Source organism: Ovis canadensis, chromosome 1 (genome assembly GCF_042477335.2).
Source record: "Ovis canadensis isolate MfBH-ARS-UI-01 breed Bighorn chromosome 1, ARS-UI_OviCan_v2, whole genome shotgun sequence".
Lineage (NCBI taxonomy): Eukaryota > Metazoa > Chordata > Mammalia > Artiodactyla > Bovidae > Ovis > Ovis canadensis.
In genome coordinates, this window is record NC_091245.1 from 51,075,034 (window position 1) to 51,096,977 (window position 21,944).

At 36.6% G+C, this 21,944-nt stretch overlaps 1 protein-coding gene across 2 annotated transcripts; it reads left to right on the forward strand.

Annotated features, from left to right (window-relative positions):
* Positions 1 to 24: 24 nt before the first annotated feature.
* On the forward strand, positions 25 to 7,647 carry FPGT (fucose-1-phosphate guanylyltransferase). 2 transcript variants are annotated; one of them, XM_069594733.1, is made up of 4 exons: positions 25 to 225; positions 1,482 to 1,649; positions 2,786 to 2,878; positions 4,932 to 7,647. In XM_069594733.1, the coding sequence occupies exons 1-4, from the start codon at positions 66 to 68 to the stop codon at positions 6,374 to 6,376; spliced, it is 1,866 nt and encodes a 621-aa protein (XP_069450834.1). In that variant the 5' UTR covers positions 25 to 65; the 3' UTR covers positions 6,377 to 7,647. The 2 variants fall into 2 exon arrangements, with proteins under 2 accessions (XP_069450834.1, XP_069450842.1); XM_069594741.1 differs by having other exon boundaries at positions 27 to 225; positions 5,463 to 7,647.
* The last annotated feature ends 14,297 nt before the right edge of the window (positions 7,648 to 21,944 follow it).

Consider the following 21,944-nt stretch of genomic DNA (forward strand, 5'->3'; position numbering starts at 1 on the left):
CGTGGTTACGTAAAGGACGCACGCAGGGGGCGGGACAGACGCGAAACCCGACCAAAGACCAGGTTATGTCCCAGGGCGCATGCGTACGATGCTTGCCTGCGGCATACCTGGAAGTCCTCGGCGGCCTTGGGAAAGGTGAAACTATGGAAGCTGAAAGTGCCCCTGCCGGCCGATCTTTGCGAGAAGCCACCCAGCGAAGGTTGCAGAGGTTTTCAGAGCTTAGAGGTACCAAAGGAGGAACCCTGGCACCTCCCCTGCAGTGGATAGAAGGAGTGCTTTACGTGCTGGGATATTTGCTGGAATGCCACTTCCTTTTACTAATCACCTGCGGACCTAGGACACTGGCCCAGGCGGAGCTAATGTTCCTGTTTTTTATTCTTCTGTCACTCTGCTTTCTTTACGTTGTGCTTGTTACTTTCCTCCTTTAAGTTTACTTCTTATTGCATATGTGTGAGGAGAATGGAGAAGAAAGACACTTATTAGCCTGACTGGTGAAGCTATAAATACAAGTTAAACATTTGGTTAGTTCATTAACAAAAATTACTTCAAATAAACCTAAAAGATCTAAAGCATAGTGTTTTGACGCTTATAAATACAATTTTAACTTTCTTCCAGTCCCTACCTATTTCACCAATTTGTTCCATAATGTGAACGCTTACTAAGAGAAAAGCCAAACAATATGGAGGAATTATGAACAAAATATTTAAAGGGTTAGAAAAATTTTTTTTAATTTTTTTAAAAGACTATACCACTTGTCATTTCTTGTACAACTATCTAATAGGTTATGTTTTTATCGACATTACTGCTCTTAAAAATACAGAAAATAGTACTTAGATAACCTCACCATCAACCAAAAGTTCAGTCTATCTTTTGTTGAGTTCAAGGAATTGGGAACTTTTCTGTTATCCGGAATTTGGTATCATTCTCCAATAACCTTTGTAAGCTTGCATGATTCAGCTTAAGGTAATTAAAAATTAATGTGTCCATATTTATAAACACCAGCATTGTAGCAGTAGATCCCTGGGTTTAATATTTCTTAGCCAACAAACATTAAGTCCTACCCATATGTGAAAATTGATTTTCAAAGCTGGAGATTCATTGATTACTTTGGCTCCTCTTTTTATTTAAGAATTGAGCTCATCTTTAGCAAGTCAAAAGTGCTTCTCTTAATCAAGAAACATTTTAACTCTCAGAATATCTAAGTAAATGGAATGATAGACCAAAAAAGGAATAAGGGATCTAAAAGAGAGGAAGAAATAGAATTTGTCAACAGTCCTTACAAGAGAAAAAGAATTTGTCAACTATCCTTATTGGAATTATTTTGAATCCTGCTAGCTGGACACTCATTATTCCCAAATTCTCAAAAGAAGAAGATACATTTTTGGAGATACTGTCGCCTCTTTCTTCCTTTTTTCCAAATAGGTAAAACCTGTAACAGAGAATTCTAATAATATTTATCTTTTCTTTCTTTTTGCACATAGGCAAATCTATGGCAGCTGGAGAATTCTGGGACATTGTTGCAATTACAGCAGCTGATGAAAAACAGGAACTTGCTTATAAGCAACAGCTTTCAGAAAAGCTGAAAAAAAAGGAGTTACCCCTTGGAGTTCAATATCATGTTTTTGTTGATCCTGCTGGAGCCAAAATTGGTATGTGTTTATGGTTAGATTTATATCATAAGTTGTGGGTAGAATAATCATTGAAGAAAAGTTTTCCTGTGGCTTGCAGTTTATGGACTATGTGTGTTTCCACCTGTAGTCTTTACAAATATAAAAATTTTAATGTAAATTCACTTTTTAAGAAAGATAAAAGGGATGGCAGGTGTTTTTGCACATTTTGGACATACCATGGAAAACTTCCAGAATATTCTATGTTAAAATTTATTAGTTTTAGTAAAATGTATTTTGATGGTAAACATTTCTTTGAACCTTATCCGTAGCTCTTTTAAGTTCCCTCCAAACTCCACAGTTTGTTCAGAAATTAAATGAAGGGAGCAAGTTAGGAAGAATACATACTGCCTCTTGAGACCACAATGCACAATGTGAAAGAGCATAGTCTAATTGCATAATTATTGTAAGATGTTTACTTTTAAAAATAAGTTGTCATCTTTGCCTTTTGACCTTCCCTTATAAATAAAAATACATGCCATTTTTCTGGGGGCCATTTTCCATGTGATACTTAAAGCGGAAGCCCCTTGATACCAGATTTAGGGTATTTATATTTAATATTGGCATGTCCTAATTAGCCAATGTTTTAACCTTTGTAAAATGTGGCCAGTACTTCTGTGATTCTGATGTTTGAATGAGATTTAGGCACAAAATGTTAGGTAACTTGTCCAAGGTAACGAGTAAATGGAAGTTACATTTACTTACATTTGTAAATTTTTAGGAAACTTACATGATTTTTAGGAAATCAGGTTCTAAAAACCTTTTTGGAGAGTAAATCTAAGGCACATATTTGATCATATGGGAGAATTATTTTAATGAATTTTATGGTTCTTAAGTCCAAATGAATGTGCAAATTTATAGTCTTCTAGTGCCTAATTTATCATTTCTTTCTTTATATTACTATTTTCATGAAAGGATTAACTCAACTTTTATTACCAAGTCCTGATCTCTGGGTTTTATTACTAATTATTTAATTGCCAGGAAATGTGTATTTAATTTGATTCTTTTGCCTGTGCCTTTGCTCTCTGCCTAGTTAATTTTAGCCAAAGGATCTTATCCTCAAAGTTATAACACCTAAATTTACTGTAATAAAATAAACCCTGCTTTTTAACTTTAAGGAAATGGAGGATCAACCCTTTGTGCCCTTCGATGTTTGGAAAAGCTTTATGGAGATGAATGGAATTCTTTTACCATCCTATTAATTCACTCTGGTAATGTTATACTTTACTAATATACATTTTCTTTTAGTATTTTACCCATGATATCTCAGGGATGTTTTTTACCCATACCAATACTTCTTTCTTTCATTTTGTTCTTTTGTTTTGAAGTTAATTCTGCTTTGGAAGCAAATATTTCATGTATTTCTTGATATTGTTAGGTTGTTAGTAGCATAATATCTTTCACAAAATTTAACTTTAAAATTATGGATCACGTACATTATCAGCTTTTCATGGATATTGTTCCATTTCCCTAAGATAGAACTCATCGAAATATGAGCATTTCTTGATAATGCTTTAGAAAGGATTCTTGCTTTAGGGGAGAGGCTGCATTAGTACTATGATTACCAGACTTCAGACAAAACCTTCTTTTACACATTTTTATCTAGTTATTGGTCGCCAAAGTCTATAATCCTTAAAGAGTTTAAAAACAAAAGAAAAGGTGATGGCAGAACATAGAGTTGACAAAGTATAAGAGAGGGGAAATCCCATACAAATAAGGCGGTAGAAATATAAGAAAGAAATAATCTCAGAATAAAGGATAGTTTTCAAATTGGACAAGCTTGGTTGTATTAAAATTTTGGTTATATGATAGAAACCTCTGTTACTTTCCCTCTGTGAACTGAGGACTGGTGAAACTTTGTCATGGACCTGCACTGTTCAGTTACAGATATTTTAGAACCATTTGTCCATATGGTTACCAAGGCACTTTTCATTTCTTATGATTCACACACAGAACAATTCTTTTTAAAGATGATATCAAGTAAAGTATCCAAGTTCTAATTTTAAGGTTAATTTAAAAGGTTAAAAAAAAAGGCTTAGAGTTTTATTCCAGAACGTTATTATTACCAATTTAGTAAAAATTAAGTTAGACACCAGAAAATATATACAATTGATCCTTGAATAACACAGGGTTTACACAGTCTTGACCCTTACACAGTCTGAAATCTGCATGTAACTTCGTAGTTGAACTTCTATAGAGGTGGTTCCACTCTGCATATACACAGTTTCTCATCAGGGATTCAACCAACCTGGGGTCATACAGTCTTACAGTATTTATTGAAAAAAATCCTATATAAAGGAATTGGTGTAGTTCAAACCCTTACTCTTCCAGGGTCAAGTATAAATAAAAATAGGTAATTCTTGTAATGCGAAATTTTACTGTTGGTTAGTATTTGGAAAATGAAAAAGAAAGTATTAACTCTTGTTGGTTGAACAATGTACTCTGAGGTGAGTACTTTATATCTATTATTGACCTTATAATAATAATTATTATATAATAATTATGATAAAGCGTTATTCCACATCTGCTGTCTTAGAGTAAATACAAACAATTAAAAAATGGTATACCAGAATTTAAACCCATTTTTATGTGACTCTTTCTACTGCCTCTCACTATAATTAGTTACATAGTTACATAAAATGATGTAACCAATTATAGTGTATTTAATGTATTTAAGAGAACACACTTTTCAAGGAATTAAGTCATATGGCTCATCATTGTTGGAAAAGCCTTTTTAAATTAAAAACAAGTATATATTGTAAAATGCTTTTATATGAATGTACCTTTACTGCTTTTAAATGTAGGTAATAATTTGATGAAAAATGTTGCAACTGGAAATTAGTCTTTAATAGATAATTATGTATACTGGTTTTTTGGTGACATTTTTCTCCCATAGAGTGGATTTTTAATATGGTAGTTTACACATGGTTGAAATTTACTATTTAAACTGTAGATACAAGATCATATTTTTGCTCATTTTCCTTTTTACTTGTTCTATAGTTGATTCAAAAAAGTGTCATAGCCTGTGAAGCATATTTAGAATTCTTTCCTAGTCTAGAACTGCATTATATCAAATCTTTACAGGAGAATTGCTCTTTGAATTTGAAATTTGAAATTTATTATTCTTTCCTAGGGTATAGTAATGCATATATTTTAAATATCTTTAGAGATATTTTGAGTTGTAACTGATGCTCCTACATTTTTAAATCTTACAAACAATCTTATAAACATTATAAAACAGTTATTTTGTTCAATTCTATATAGGTGGCTACAGTCAACGCCTTCCAAGTGCAAGCGCTCTGGGGAAAATTTTCACTGCTTTACCTTTTGGTAGCCCCATTTATCAGATGTTGGAATTAAAACTAGCCATGTATATTGATTTCCCCTCACATATGAATCCTGGGATTCTGATTACCTGTGCAGATGATATTGAACTTTATAGTATTGGAGAATCTGAGTTTATTAGGTTTGACAAACCTGGCTTTACTGCTTTAGCTCATCCTTCTAGTTTGACTGTTGGTACAACACACGGAGTGTTTGTCTTAGAACCTTTTAACCATTTAGAATATAGAGACCTCGAATACAGAAGTTGCCATCGTTTCCTTCATAAACCTAGCATAGAAGAAATGTATGAGTTTGATGCTGTGTGTAGACCTAGAAATTTTTTTCAACAGGAATTTGCTGGGAGTGACATACCTTCTCTTAAATTAGAGCCTGAGTATGTCTACACAGACAGCCTATTTTACATGGACCATAAAACAGCAAAAAAGTTACTTGCTTTTTATGAAAAAATAGGTACGCTACACTGTGAAATAGATGCCTATGGAGACTTTCTTCAGGCTTTGGGACCTGGAGCAACTGTGGAGTACACCAAAAACACATCAAATGTTACTAAGGAAGAGTCAGAGTTGGTAGACATGAGGCAGAGAATATTTCATCTTCTTAAAGGAACACCATTAAATGTTGTTGTTCTTAATAACTCCAAATTTTATCACATTGGAACAACAGAAGAATATTTGTTTCATTTTACTGCAGATAGCAGTTTGAAGTCAGAGCTTGGCTTACAGTCTATAGCTTTTAGCCTCTTTCCATCGATACCAGAATATTCTACTAACAAACCCTGTATTATCCAAAGTATACTGGATTCAACATGTTCTGTGACACCTGGCTCAGTTGTGGAGTATTCCAGATTGGGGCCTGATGTTTCAGTTGGGGAAAATTGCATCATTAGTGGTGCTTATGTCAAAACAACAGCTGTCCTGCCTGCATATTCTTTTGTGTGTTCCTTAAGCTTGAAGATGAATGGACACTTAAAGTATTCAACAATGGCATGTGGAGTGCAAGACAACTTGAAAAAGAATGTTAAAACATTGTCAGATGTAAAGTTACTTCAATTCTTTGGGGTCTGTTTCCTGTCATGCTTAGACATTTGGAATCTCAAAGTTACAGAGGAACTATTCTCTGGAAACAAGACATGTTTGAGCTTGTGGAATGCTCGTATTTTCCCAGTTTGTTCTTCTTTGAGTGATTCAGTGACAACATCCCTAAAGATGTTAAATGCTGTACAGAGCAAGTCAACATTCAGCCTGAATAACTATAAGCTGTTGTCCATTGAAGAAATGCTTTTCTACAAAGATATAGAAGACATGATAACTTATAGGGAACAAATTTTTCTAGAAATTACTTTGAATAGGAAGCAGTCTGATTGAGAGACATCTTATTAAATATTGTATTGGAGAAGGAAATGGCAGCTCACTGAAATATTCTTGCCTGGAAAATCCCATGGACAGAGGAGCCTCATGGGCTGTATAGTCCATGGGGTTGCAAAGAGTTGGACAAGACTGAACTTCTGAGCACAAATATTGTATACTTTGCCTTTCTTGATTGAGCAAGATTGCAAATGCAGGAGTTTTCTGTAGACAGTTGGTTTTTAATTGAAGTGAATTAATGAAAATTATATTAACATGATTGATGTAGTACAACATTAATAACAAAAATATAAACCTTTTTAATAAAAATATTGTAGTGCTGTAAGTTCAGAAAAATGAGTTTTTAAAGTTTTATCACTATTTTAACTTTTCTTATAAAGATGGATTTGTGGAATGTTATTTATTCACAGAGTAGTAGAACAGTCTTAAAGGTGATTTTATAAATAAACCTTTAAAGTTTTTCATCTTCTTTTGGACTTTGGTTCAAATGAAGTTCTAAGTATTCACTGGCAGTTTTCTCAAGTGCATTAATCCTATTCTGGTGAACTATTATAAGCATGCCATACTATAGGGTCTTCAAAACACTGTAGAAATGATGTAGAAGTACGTGTGCAGAAACAAATCTGTGGCAGACAGTCAGATAAAATCAGTGCTTAAACTATTGTGATAGTCTTAAGTACAAACTGTTCTGAAATTGATGATAAAAATCTCTTTTATTAATCTTATCAAAATGAAACCAAAAGGATATATGTGCTGTTTTATCCTTATAAACTTGAACCCATGTTTGTGTATCTTAAAAATTTTCCCCAAAATTTCATCTATAGGAAAGCATACATACACATAAAACTCAAGAATCTGTATAAGAAAATTTTGGAATAATTGGGATTCCCTGATAATTCATATAAGTTCATTTTGGACATTATCTTCCTCCTCCCTCATGAATCCTTTAACAGAAGTATTAAAATTACCAGATGGACAGATTTTTACTTTTCATTTTTAAATTTTCTGACCATGCACTAGTAATGACACTGAGAAGCAGTAAATGGCCAAAAGGTAGACAGCAGGAAGGAGCCAGAAAAATAGAATGACTGTGAAAATATACAGATGATAAATAGCTTCAAGACAATAAAAGTTGGCTGGAACTCTGAGCACTGTGTTCTTATTTTGGTATAGGCACATATTTGAAATGTTTTCATACCAAAATCTAATAATAGAGAAAAGTTTTGTCAAGAGTTTTGTGTTTTAACATGAATAAATTGAAATAGAACTGGTCTGTGCCTGTATTATTTATATGTCAATATAAAATTAGCATATCAGTTTGAAAATAATTGTTTGATAAACCAGAAGTGATTTATCAGCAAGTCTCAATTATTATATTTATGTGTATTTTTTCCAAGTTTCTTCTCAAGAGGAAAATAAAGATATACGGTAGCTGTTGTTTACCAATTACTGATTTACTTGCAGAGGTTTCACAGGATGTTATGTGTCATTCATTAAAAATTCATTGCTATATTTCTAATCTAATTGATTTAAGGTACCATCAGTTATTAAGAATCATCATATTTCACTGAAAAAGAATTACTGCCAATAAAATAAGATGCAATGCTTTTCTCATTACTTGACATTTTTATTTATTGGAAATCTTTTTGAAAAGCACTTATATAGATTTGTTTTATGTAACCCTTTTGCATATACATGTAAAGAAACAAAAAAGTGAAATATTAAAAAACAGTCAAAACTTTCCATAGCTTCACATCTAGAGACAAACTTTTCTAAAGCAGTATTCAACTTAAAAGTGGTTGATCCATGTGTTTCCACCTAGTACCACCTTTGCTATCAAAGGTATTGATAAACCTGCATATTCTTCAAGTACCACCACCACACTCCTGCCTGGATTGACCTTCAAGCCATGGCCACCAGATACTTGTTCTGCAAGTTGGATGCTGATGCTTTATTACTTGATGAAGTTGTTTCACTTTTGCCTTAATCACATCTCTTGAAGGTGGTCGGCTTCTATTTAATATCAGTGGGAGGTTTCTGAGAAGTTGGTGGTCACCAGGTTAATCATATTTCTGCACGATGTATGAATGCTAAATTGCTTTGAAATATTATCTGTTCCGAGAATTTGGCAGCGTCTCCTTTAATATGCACCTCTTGGTGTATAGTACCACACATGTACCACTAGCACTGTGCCTAACTCAACCAATGTGATAATCCCATGCATGAATAAGTAAGAAATTGAACATTTTCTCTTGCTTTATCATTTTTACTTCATAAAATCATAGGCTTTCAAGGTTTGTAAAGGACAACTACTATTTGTAAGTAAATATATTCTGTAAACTTACTGATGAATTAATAATGACCAAGAAGAACATAGAAAAAATGCGACTTTTGATTATGATCTTCAATCTTGGGCATTTATCTTCCAAACTAAACAAAACAGAAGTAAAGAGTGTGTATTAATTATATAAAGTGGAAGTAAATTTTCAAAAATCCAAGTAATGCTGACAGTCACAAAAATTTGATGGAATGAATCCAGAATCATTTCTCACAAGCAATGATCCACTCATCTTCTGAGTCTAGACAGTATTATCTCTGTTAAAGATTACCAAATTTAGCACAGAGCCAAAATCAAATTTTGCCTGCTGCAAAATATATGCATGGCTCTCATGGCTGATAACTAGCATGCTACACCTGCCATTCACCTACACCAAAATATCCTCTGGACTTGAGCACCTTAGAGACCCAAAATTTAGGAACCTTGATGTAATCTGAAAGAGTTAAAAAAAAAGGAAAAGCATTTATCAATTTGCTTAAAATTGTCAAACATTTCAGGTGCTCTTTTTGTTTAGCTAAATGAAACACAAGTCTTCATCTATGTCAATAACTATTCTTATAGATTAATGTTAAATGTTTCAGGAGAAATATTTTAAGCTACCATGAGCTGTATTGTTCATGTTAGTACCTCAGTCATGTTCAATTCTTTGCGACCCCATGGGCTAGCCACCCCCTCCAGGTTCCTCTGTCCATGGAATTCTCCAGGCAAGAATATTGAAATGGGTAGCCATTCCTTTCTCCAGGGGATTTTCCCTATCCAGGGGTTGAAGCCAGGTCTCCTGCATTGCAGGCAGATTCTTTACTGTCTGAACCATGAAGGAAGCCCATTATTTTTAAGCATAGTTTAACTTAAATCTTTTGTTCCTATAAAATATGTTTGCTGCTGCTGCTAAGTCGCTTCAGTCATGTCTGACTCTGTGTGACCCCATAGACAGAAGCCCAGCAGGCTCCCCCATCCCTGGGGTTCTCCAGGCAAGAACACTGGAGTGGGTTAGATAAAGCCGATTTCTATTGTGGTTGAGGAATACAACTGTTTTTGTTTATACTTAGTGAATTTATATTATTAATAATTCATGTACTGAACTTTGTCACAAGTCACATTCTCCTTCCTTTCAGTACTGATAAGCTCAATTCCAATAAGCTAGTATTCATGTTCCCATTTGTCAGAATGGGAAATTTCGAGCTCATTTATTTTTAACATATTATAAGGAGCAAATTGCATCAGTTTCTGGTGGGAAACAACAAGTTCCTGTCTCTGACAGAGCTATCTACATGAGCCACAACAAGCCAAATATGCCATATGATTCAGACTTGCCAGTTTGGGTATACTCTAACAGACCACAGTTTTGGATTAAGTTGAAAATTGGAATAAAGGATCTAACTGGAAAATGGGCAGAGAATCTGAATAGACATGTTTCTTTGCTTGTCCTGCAGCTTTGGCCTGAGGGGCAGGCTTCAGATTTGTGGCTTTCCAAACTGCTGTTGAGGAACATTGGCTATGGACACAACCTTGGTACTCTACATTTCCTTGGACCAGCTCTCTGGCATCTCCAAAAAAATGAGCTCACTCACTTGTCTTGGGCTTCCCAGTTGGCACTAGTGGTAAAGGAACCTGCTTGCTAGAGCAAGAGATGTAAAGAGACATGGGTTCTTTCCCTGGATTGGGAAGATCCCCTGGAGAGGGAAATGACAATCCACTTCAGTATTCTTGCCTGGATAATCCCATGGACAGAGGAGCCTGTCAGGCTCCTCTGTCCATGGGTCACAAAGAGTCAGACACGACTTGTCTAGGGCTCCTATTTTTGCAATTGCTACATATAGGACACCTAGATTACCTGACTTCTGATGGCTAGTGGGACTCGGGTTTGTGGTCCCACAAAACAGTATATATTTGCATACTTTTAAAGCTGCTGAGTGAAGGTCTGGCTTCCAGTCAGCCTGAATCTAGATAATGATATCCTCCCCTTTGAGATATTGACAGGTCTTGGAGCATCTTTATCTTCTAGGAGCTATTAAAATATCATAGCTTATTGGACAAACACAAAGATTTGAAGGACAAGAGCTAGGGTGGGTTGAGTGACAAGGTTCATCTCTTACGTGAGATCACTCCTTTAGACAGAGTGAGGTGATGATTTCATCTGCTGTGTACAAACCAATACAGAAAGTTAAGCAAAATGAAAGAGAAGTATGGTCCAAATGAAAGAATAGTATAAAACCTATACTATACAGTGGTTAAAAGCTGAAAACCTTTCCTCTAACTGCAAGAAGTTAAGTATGCCCACTTTTGTTAGTTTTATTCAACAGAGTTTTGGAAGTCCCAGCCAGAGCAGTCAGGCTAGAAAAAGAAATATAAGGCATCCAAATTGGAAAGGAAGAAGTAAAACTGTCACTATTGCAGATGGTATAATACTATATATAGAAAACCCTGAAGACTCCACAGAAAAATAAAAATAAAACAACTAATGAAAAATTAGTCAAGTTGCAGGATACAAAATCAAAGCACAAAAATATGCTGTCTCTCTATAAACTAGTAAGAAACTACCAGAGAAATTAAGAAAATAATTTCACTTACAGTTGCATTGAAAAGAATAAAATGGCTAATAAATTTAAAGAGTTGAAAGTCTTATATATTGAAAATTATAAGGCATTATTGAAAGAAATTTAAGAGGACACAAATAAATGGAAAGATTCTATGCTTGTGGATTGGAAGAATTAATATTGTTAAAATGCCTATTCTACCTAAGGCAGTCTACAGATTCAGTGTGCTCCTTATCAAAATTCCAATGGCATATTTCACAGAAATAAACCAAACAATCCTAAAATTTACATGGAACCACAGAAGATCCCTAGTATTGAGAAAGAAGAACAAAGCTGGAAGCGTGAACTCCCTGATTTCAAACTATACTATAAAGCTATAGTAATTAGAATAGCATTGTATTGCATAAAAACCACCACACAGATACAGAATAGAGAGTCGAGAGATAAAACTATATATATATATATATATATATATGTTAATATACATTTTTTTATATATATGTTGATTAGCTTATGATAATGGAACCAAGGGTATACAGTGGGAAAAGAACAGCCTCTTAAATGAAGCTGGGAAAACTAGACAACATGCAAAAGAATGTAACTTCTACATTATCCTACACTATACACAAAAGTTAACTCAAAATGGGTTAAAGACTTGAAGTAATACCTGAAACCATATAACTTTTAGAAGAAAACAGACAGTAAGCTTCTTCACATAGGTTTGGTAATGATTTCTTGAATCTGACACCAAAACAAAAGTAACAGAAACAAAAATGAGTAAGAGAAACTACATTAAACTGAAAAACTTCTGCACAGCAAGGGGACCCATCAACAAAATGAAAAAGCAACCTATTGAACAGCAGAAAATATTTGCAAATCATATATCTAATAAGAGCTAACATCCAAAATATATGAATTCATAAAACTAATGATTTGATTTAAAAATGGGCAGAAGATCTAAATAGATATTTTCCAAATAAGACGTACAGATGGACAAAAGGTATGTGAAAATATAATCAACATCATTGTCATTAAAGAAATGCAGATCAAAACCACAATGCAATATCACCTCACATCTGTTAAAATGGTATATTTTAAAAGACAGGAAATGATAAATGTTGGAAAAGATATGAAGTAAAGAGAACCATTGTGCAATGGTAGGAATGTAAATTGCTGCAGCTACTATGGAAAACAGTATCAAATTTCCTCAAAAAATTAAAAATAGAATTACCACATGATCCAGCAATTCCTTTTGAAGTATTTATTCCCCTAAAATGAAAAGTGAAAGTCACTCAGTCGTGTCTGACTCTTTGCAACCCCAAGGACTATACAGTCCCATGGAATTCTCCAGGCCAGAATAATGGAGTGGGTAGCCTTTCCCTTCTTCAGGGGATCTTCCCAGGTCTCCCGCATTGCAGGTGGATTCTTTACCAACTGAGGTAAAAGGGAAGCCCACAATGCTAATTCAGAGATATATGTACCTCCGTGTACATTTCAGCATTATGTTTGCAATACAGTAGTTGATATGGAAACAATGTAAGTCTTCATTCATGGAGGAATAGTTAGAGAAATAGAATACACACACACACACATAATGAAATGGAGTAATGTGGGATTTAAAAAATATTAGCTTGGTGCACAAGTGTGCTTTTGCATTGTTGAACTTTGCCATTTGATATATTCTTGGAATACTTTCATGGAATGAATTCTTAAATGTGGTTACATTATGCATCCTTGTATGCACATTTCTTGCTTTATACTTTTTGCTAATGAACTTTTACTTGCTGTTTATATTATATGTGTTTTAGGCTATGGAAATGATGTTAGACAAAAAGCAAATTTGAGTGATTTTCTTACTCGAGTTCAAAATGAGTCATAAAGTAGCAGAGAGAAACTCACACCAACACATTTGGCCCAGGAATTGCTAATGAATGTACAGCACAGTGGTGGTTCAAGAAGTTTTGCAAAGGAGATGAGAGCCTTGAAGATGAGCATAGTGTCCAGCCATTGGAAGTTGACAATGACCATTGAGAGAAGCTGGTCCTCTTCCAACTACAGGGGAAGTTGCCTAAGAACTCAGCATCAACCATTCTATGGTTATTTGGTCCAGTTCAGTTCTGTCGCTCAGTAATGTCTGACTCTGCGACCCCATGGATTGCAGCACACCAGGCCTCCCTGTCCATCACCAACTCACGAAGTATTTGAAGCAAATTAGAAAGGTGAAAAAGCCCGATAAGTGGGTGCCTCATGAGCTAAAAAAAAAAAAAATGTCGTTTTGAAGTGTCGTCTTTTCTTATTCTGTGCAACAACAACAAACGATTTCTCAATCAGATTGTGACATGAGAGGAAAAGGAGATTTTACGTGAAAACCAGCTCAGTGACTGAACTGAGATGCAGCTCCAAAGCACTTCCCAAAGCCAAACTTGCACCAAAAAAAAGGGGCTTGGTCACTGTTTGGTGGTCTGCTGCCAGTCTGATCCACTACAACTTTCTGAATTCCAGTGAAACCATTACATCTGACAAGTATGCTCAGCAAATCAATTAGATGCACCAAAAACTGCAATGCCTGCAGCCAACACTAATAAACGGAAAGGGCCCGGTTCTTCTCTACAACAACGCCTGATCACACGTCACACAACCAGCACTTCAAAAGCTCAACGACTGGGCTACAACGTTTTGCCTTATGTGCCATGTTCACCTGACTTCTTGCCAACTGACTACCACTTCTTCAAGCATCTTGACTTTTTGCAGGGAAAATGTTTCCACAACCAGCAGGAAGCAGAAAATGCTTTCCAAAAGTTTGCTAAATCCTAAAGCATGGATTTTTATGCTACAAGAATAAACAAACATTTCTCATTGGCAAAAATGTGTTGATTTGCAGTGGTTCCTATTTTGATTAATAGAGATTTGTTTGAACCTAGTTATAATGATTTAAAATTCAGGGTCCAAAATCATGGTTACTTTTGCACCAACCTAATAGCAACACACAATAAAAAAATAAAACCAAGCTCATAGATACTGAGAACAGATTAGTAGTTGCCAAAGGTAGACTGTGAGGTGTGGGCCACATGGGTGAAAAGATTCAAAAGGTAGAAACTTCCAGTTATAAAATAAGTCATGGGGATGTAATGTACACCATGATGACTATAAGTAACAATATTATATTGCATATTTGAAAGTCGATAAGTGTGCAAATGTTAAAGGTTCTCATTATGGCAATGAGCTTCCCTGGTGACTCAGATGGTAAAAAATTTTCTTGCAATGCCAGAGACCCAGGTTCAATCCCTGGGTCAGGAAGATCCCCTGGAGGAGGGCATGGCAACCCACACCAGTATTCTTGCCTGGAGAATCCCATGAACAGAGGAACCTGATGAGCTACAATTGATGGAGTCACAAAGGACTAGCACTTTCACTTTTTTTTCTTTTTGATATATGGTGATGTATATTAACTAGACTTACTGTAGTGATCATTTCATAATATATAAAAATTTTAAATCCTCAAGGTTTCTACTGAAACTAATACAATGTTTGTCTATTATACCTCAGTTAAAAATGACTTCAAAATGGAATAACTATATAATAAATATTGATCCCCTACTGTATCTGTACCTGCAAGAGTTTAAGTCAGAAAATGCCTGTGAATTAGTCATTGCTATCATCTACCTGTACCACATCCTGATTATTGACATTTGTGTCTAAAGATGTGAAAGCCATGTAAGTAAATGATTGAAACTAACAGACTTAATGTTCTCTTCTGGGATGGTTGGACAAATAGTCTATCTTTTGAAACCTTTGGCTGTAGAAATCTAGTGGCCTTCCAAAGTGTAAAATTCAATCATTCAAACAGCAATTCGTCCCTGATTGTTGCAGACTGTTGCAATCCATCTGCTAACTGTCATTTCCTAGCTCTCTGTACCAGGTTTATATTTCTTCAATTGTGCTTCAGTGCATCACTAAGGCAATCAAAACTCTAATGTCTATATTCTTTGGGCACTCTTTTAAGGTGTGTCACCAATCTGGTTATTGAATCTTCAGCCTCCTTAAAGGCTCTTAATATCTTTGCTTACAACCGACACTGTGCCTAAGTAACGTGAATGATATTTTAAATTTCTTTTCTTCACTAGAATCAACTCTTTTTCTCTCTGCAGATCATTCAAATGGTTCATATTAGTTTTGCTTTACCATTTCATTGTAAGAGGGTATCATATTGCCCTGAAAAGAATTAAAGCATTTACTTCTTGAGGCAGAAATCTTTTAAAACACAACTCTGGAAATCAAGTGTTTCTTTTGTTTGCAGATTGACAAACGTTGCACTCAATGAAGTTTTACATGATTGGTTTCTTTCCTATTTATTTTAGCCTTGGGGTCTAAGAAAGTAAATTATACCCACCAATATGCTGTTCTTTGAGAAATTTCAAACACTTTTAAAAAAATATAGAGCTAAAAAACTTTTGCTACACAAAGAAATAATTATGATCATAGCAAGTGCTCCAAGTACAGATTTAAATATACAGGTGTACTGACAAGATCATAAATTAACTTATGAAATTCACTGCTTATATATCAGTGGGATCTTTCTTAATGACATTTAACAATAAAGATCATCACTCATTATAATTGGTTAAAGTTAATGCCATTTATAATTAACCATTATCCAGTCAAATCAGAAACTATTTTTGGAAGCTGGTCTATAAGAAGGAAGGAATAAAGTATGGAAATTCTCTTTTTCCCTGTTACAACTGAATCTGTTTAAATACAAAATAAATATTTGTCCTGAGTTTAGAAAAAGTATATTTTTCAGTTCCCTGAAAAATCCCTTTCCCCCATTATATGTATATTTATGTACATAAATCACATAGATTATCTTCAGGAACTGGAATCCTCTCATTCTAATAAGTTTCCCAGTTCTTCTCTCTCCAGACTGTATTCCAAACGCTATGCTGATCTTCACATATTCAGACATGTCAGGATACTTAACAGAACCTAAGGGCCTTTCATTTCCAAGATATACTTTGATAAGGTTTTATATATATAAATAGATATTGTCCTCTGTAATACAGGTGCTTTCTTTAACTTTGAAAGTTGAGTGTAAGGTTCAGTTCAGCTCAGTCACTCAATCATGTCTGACTCTTTGCAGCCTCATGGACTGCAGCATGCCAAGCATCCCTGTCCCTCACCAACTTCCATAGCTTGCTCAAACTCATGTCCATCAAGTTGGTGATGACATCCAACTATCTCCTCCTCTGTTTCCCGCTTCTCTTCCCACCATCAGTCTTTCCCAGCATCAGGGTCTTTTCAAATGAGTCAGTTCTTCATATCAGGTAGCCAAAGTATTGAAGTTTCAGCTTCAGCATCAGTCCTTCCAATGAAAATTCAGGACTGCTTTCTTTTAGGATGGACTGGTTGGAGCTTCTTGCAGTCCAAGGGACTCTCAAGAGTCTTCTCCAACACCACAATTCAAAAGCATCAATTCTTTGGTGCTCAGCTTTCATTATACTCCAAATCTCATATCCATACATGCCTACTGGAAAAACCATAGCTTTGACTAGATGGAGCTTTGTTGGCAAAATAATGTCTCTGCTTTTTAATATGCTGTCTAGTTTGTTCATAGCTTTTCTTTCAAGGAGCAAGCGTTTTTTAATTTCATGGCTGCAGTCACCATCTGCAGTGATTTTGGAGCGCCCAAAATAAAGTCTCTCACTGTTTCCATTGTTTCCCCATCTATTTGTCATGAAGTGATGGGACTGGATACCATGGTCAGTTTTCTGAATGTTGTTTTAAGCCAACTTTTTCATTCTTCTCTTTCACTTTCATCAAGAGGCTCTTTAGTTCTTTGCTTTCTGACATAAGGGTGGTGTCATCTGCATATCTGAGGTTATTATATTTCTCCCAGCAATCTTGATTCAGCTTGTGCTTCATCCAGCCTGGCATTTCATATGATGTATTCTGCATGTAAGTTAAATAAGCAGGGTAACAATATACAGCCTTAACATACTCCTTTTCCTATTTGGAACCTGTTGTTGGAGTCTGTTGTTCCGTGTCCAATTTTAACTGTTGCTTCTTGGCCTGCATACAGATTTCTCAGGAAGCAGGTCAGGTGGTCTGGTATTCCCATCTCTTGAAGTGTTTTCCATAGTTTGTGGTGATACACACAGTCAAAGGCTTTGGCATAGTCAATAAAGCAGAATAGATGTTTTTCTGGAACTCTCTTGCTTTTTTGATGATCCAATAGAAGTTGGCAATTTGATCTCTGGTCCCTCTGCTTTTTCTAAATCCAGCTTGAACATCTGGATTTTCTCGGTTCACATACTGTTGAAGCCTGGCTTGGAGAATTTTGAGCATTACTTTGCTAGCATGTGAGATGAGTGCAATTGTGCAATAGATTGAGCATTCTTTGCCATTGCTATTTTTTGGGATTGGAATGAAAACTGACCTTTTCCAGTCCTGTACCACTGCTGAGTTTTTCAAATTTGCTGACATATTGAGTGCAGCACTTTCACAGCATCGTCTTTCAGGACTTGAAATAGCTCAACTGGAATGCCATCATGTCTACTAGCATTATTTATAGTGATGCTTCCTACGGCCCACTTGACTTTGCATTCCAGGATGTCTGGCTCTGGGTGAATGATCACACTATTCTGGCTATCTGGGTCATGAAGATATTTTTTTGTATAGTTCTTCTATGTATTCTTGCCATCTCTTCTTAATATCTTCTGCCTCTGTTAGGTCCAGACCATTTCTGTCCTTTTTCGAGCCCATCTTTGCATGTAATGTTCCCTTGGTAGCTCTAATTTTCTTGAAGAGCTCTGTAGTCTTTCCCATTCTATTGTTTTCCTCTATTTCTTTGCATTGATCACTGAAGAAAGCTTTCTTATCTCTCCTTCCTATTCTTTGTGGTCTTCATTGAAATGGGTATATCTTTCCTTTTCTCCTTTGCCTTTTGCTTCTCTTCTTTTCTCAGTTATTTGTAAGGCCTCCTCAGACAACCATTTTGCCTTTTCATTTGCTTTTCTTTGGGATGGTCTTGATCACTGCCTGTTGGACAATTCGTCAGGCACTCTTATCTATCAGCTCTAATCCCTTGAATCTATTTGTCATTTCCACTGTATAGTCGTAAGGGGTTTGCTTTTGGTCATACCTGAACGGTCTAATAGTTTTCCCTACTTTCTTCAATTTAAGTCTGAATTTGGCAATAAGGAGTTCATGATCTGAGTCACAGTCAGCTCCCTGTCTTGTTTTTGCTGACTGTATAGAGCTTCTCCATCTTTGAGTGCAAAGAATATAATCAATCTGATTTCAGTACTGACCATCTGGTGATGTCCATGTGTAGAGTCTTCTCTTGTGTTGTTGGAAGAGGGTATTTGCTATGACCAGTGCATTCTCTTGGCAAAAATCTGTAAACCTTTGACCTGCTTCATTTTGTACTCCAAGGCCAGATTTGCCTGTTACTCCAGGTATCTCCTGACCTCCTACTTTTGCATTCCAGTCCCCTTTAATGAAAAGGATATCTTTTTTTTTTTTTGGTGTGGGGGGTGGGGAGGTGTTAGTTCTAGAAGGTCTTATAAGTCTTCATAGAACTGTTCAGCTTCAGCTTCTTCATCATTACTGGTCAGGTATAGACTTGGATTACTCATATTGAATGGTTTGCCTTGGAAACAGAGATCATTGTGTTGTTTTTGCATCCAAGTACTGTATTTCAGACTCTTTTGTTGACTATGATGGCTACTCCATTTCTTCTAAGGGATTCTTGCCCATAGTAGTAGATATAATGGTCACCTGAGTTAAATTCACCCATTCCAGTCCATTTTAGTTCAATGATTCTTAAAATGTCAATGTTCACTCTTGCTATCTCCTGTCTGACTACTTCCAATTTGTCTTGATTCCTGGACCTAACATTCCAGGTTCCTATGCAATATTGCTTTTTACAGCATCAGACTTTACTTCCATCACCAGTCACATCCACAACTGGGTGTTGGTTTTGTTTTGGCTCCATCTCTTAATTTTTTCTGCAGTTATTTCTCCACTCATCTTTAGTAGCATGTTGGGCACCTACTGGCCTGGGGATTTCATCTTTCAGTGTCCTATCTTTTTGTGACTCTTGGAGGGCACAAACAAAACCTTGTCCACACCAGGACCCAGGAGAAAGGAGCTGTGACTCCACAAGAGACTGACCCAGACTTGCTCATGAGTGTCCAGGAGTTTCCACCAGAGGCGTGGGTCAGCGGTGGCCTGCCACTTAGTGCACCCAGGGGACACTCAGTGCAGCAGTGCATGCATGGGACCTATAAAGGAGGTTGCCATTATCTTCATTACCTCCACCATGGTTTGGCCTCAGGTCAAACAACAGGGAGGAAACACAGCCCCGCCCGTCAATAGAAAATTGTATTAAAGATTTATTGAGCATGGCCCTGCCCATCAGAACAAGATCCAGTTTCCCTCTCAGTCAATCTCTCCCATCTGGAAGCTTCCATAAACTTCTTATCCTTATCCATCAGAGGGCCAACAGAATAAAAACCACAATACAGAAAATTAACCAAACTAATCACATGGACCACAGCCTTGTCTAACTCAATGAAACTATCAGCCATACCGTAAAGGGCCACCCAAGACAGACGGGTCATGGTGGAGAGTTCTGACAAAATGTGGTCCACTGGAGAAGGGAACAAAAACCACTGCAGTATTCTTTCCTTGAGAACCCCATGAACAGTATGAGCATAAGGTAAACTAGTACAACCAAAAAGTCTCCCTGTGCTTAGTGGCTGAGTCCGTGTTATTACTATAAAACTTTTAGAAGTAATATACTGCTACATATTTTTGGATATTGATTTACTGTGATTATGGGAGGAGGCTGAAACCTTGTAAGATGCTATAAAAAGTATATAAGGAGAGTTTTTTACTAAAAAAACTAATATCTCTTATTCTTATCAACTGAGCTTGAAGCATTTTATTTTCTACTCTCTAGAATGCCCTGTATGGAGAAGGCAATGGCACCCCACTCCAGTACTCTTGCCTGGAAAATCCTATGGATGGAGGAGCCTTGTAAGCTGCAGTCCATGGGGTCGCTAAGAGTTGGATACGACTGAGCGACTTCACTTTCACTCTTCACTTTCATGCATTGGAGAAGGCAACCCACTCCAGTGTTCTTGCCTGGAGAATCCCAGGGATGGGGGAGCCTGGTGGGCTGCCATCTATGGGGTCACACAGAGTCAGACACGACTGAAGTGACTTAGCAGCAGAATGTCCTGTAAGGCTCTGTAATCTTGTCTGTGTCTTTTCTGTAGTATTCTAGTGACTCCAAAGAATCTACGACTTCTGAAATGGTTTTAGGAATATAGTATATTATTCCTAAAGTTGCCTACTCTCAAATGAACATATATGTCGAGTTTTCTGAATCACCATCATTTAGCATTAAAATCTTTAAATGAGACTTTCTTTGTAATTTCATAAACTTTTGGACAATGATCAGTTAAGTTCAGTCTCTCAGTTGTGTCCGACTCTTTGTGACCCCATGGACTGCAGCACGCCAGGCTTCCCTGTTCATTACCATTCCTGAAATTGCTCAAACTCATGTCCATCGAGTCAGTAATGCCATCCAACCATCTCATCCTCTGTTGTCCTGTTCTCCTCCCGCCTTCAAGGATACAGAAAGGAGGTGAACAAGGATAGTACACCAGCTGGTGAACAAGGATAGTATACCAGCAATTCTCTCTTCTCTCTTTTTTCAAGGGTTTTCCCTCTCCCCTGGATCATTCTCATCAGATCAGTTCAGTGCAGTCACTCAGTCGTGTCTGACTCTTTGCTACCCCATGAATTGCAGCACGCCAGGCCTCCCTGTCCATTACCATCTCCCGGAGTTCACTCAGACTCACGTCCATCAAGTCCGTGATACCATCCAGCCATCTCATCCTCGGTCGTCCCCTTCTCCTCATGCCCCCAATCCCTCCGAGCATCAGAGTCTTTTCCAATGAGTCAACGCTTCGCATGAGGTGTCCAAAGTACTGGAGCTTCAGCTTTAGCATCATTCCTTCCAAAGAAATCCCAGAGTTGATCTCCTTCAGAATGGACTGGTTGGATCTGCTTGCAGTCCAAGGGACTCTCAAGAGTCTTCTCCAACACCACACTTCAAAAGCATCAATTCTTCGGCGCTCAGCCTTCTTCACAGTCCAACTCTCACATCCATACATGACCACAGGAAAAACCATAGCCTTGACTAGACAGACCTTAGTCGGCAAAGTAATGTCTCTGCTTTTGAATATGCTACCTAGGTTAGTCATAATTTTCTTGCAAGGAGTAAGCGTCTTTTAATTTCATGGCTGTAGTCACCATCTGTAGTGATTTTGGAGCCCCCCCAAAATAAAGTCTGACACTACTTCCACTGTTTCCCCATCTATTTCCCATGAAGTGTTGGGACCAGATGCCATGATCTTCGTTTCCTGAATGTTGAGCTTTAAGCCAACTTTTTCGCTCTCTTTCACTTTCATCAAGAGGCTTTTTAGCTCCTCTTCACTTTCTGCCGTAAGGGTGGTGTCATCTGGATATCTGAGGTGATTGATATTTCTCCCAGCAGTCTTGATTCCAGCTTGTGTTTCTTCCAGTCCAGTGTTTCTCATGATGTACTCTTCATAGAAGTTAGATAAGCAGGGTGACAATATACAGCCTTGACATACTCCTTTTCCTATTTGGAACCAGTCTG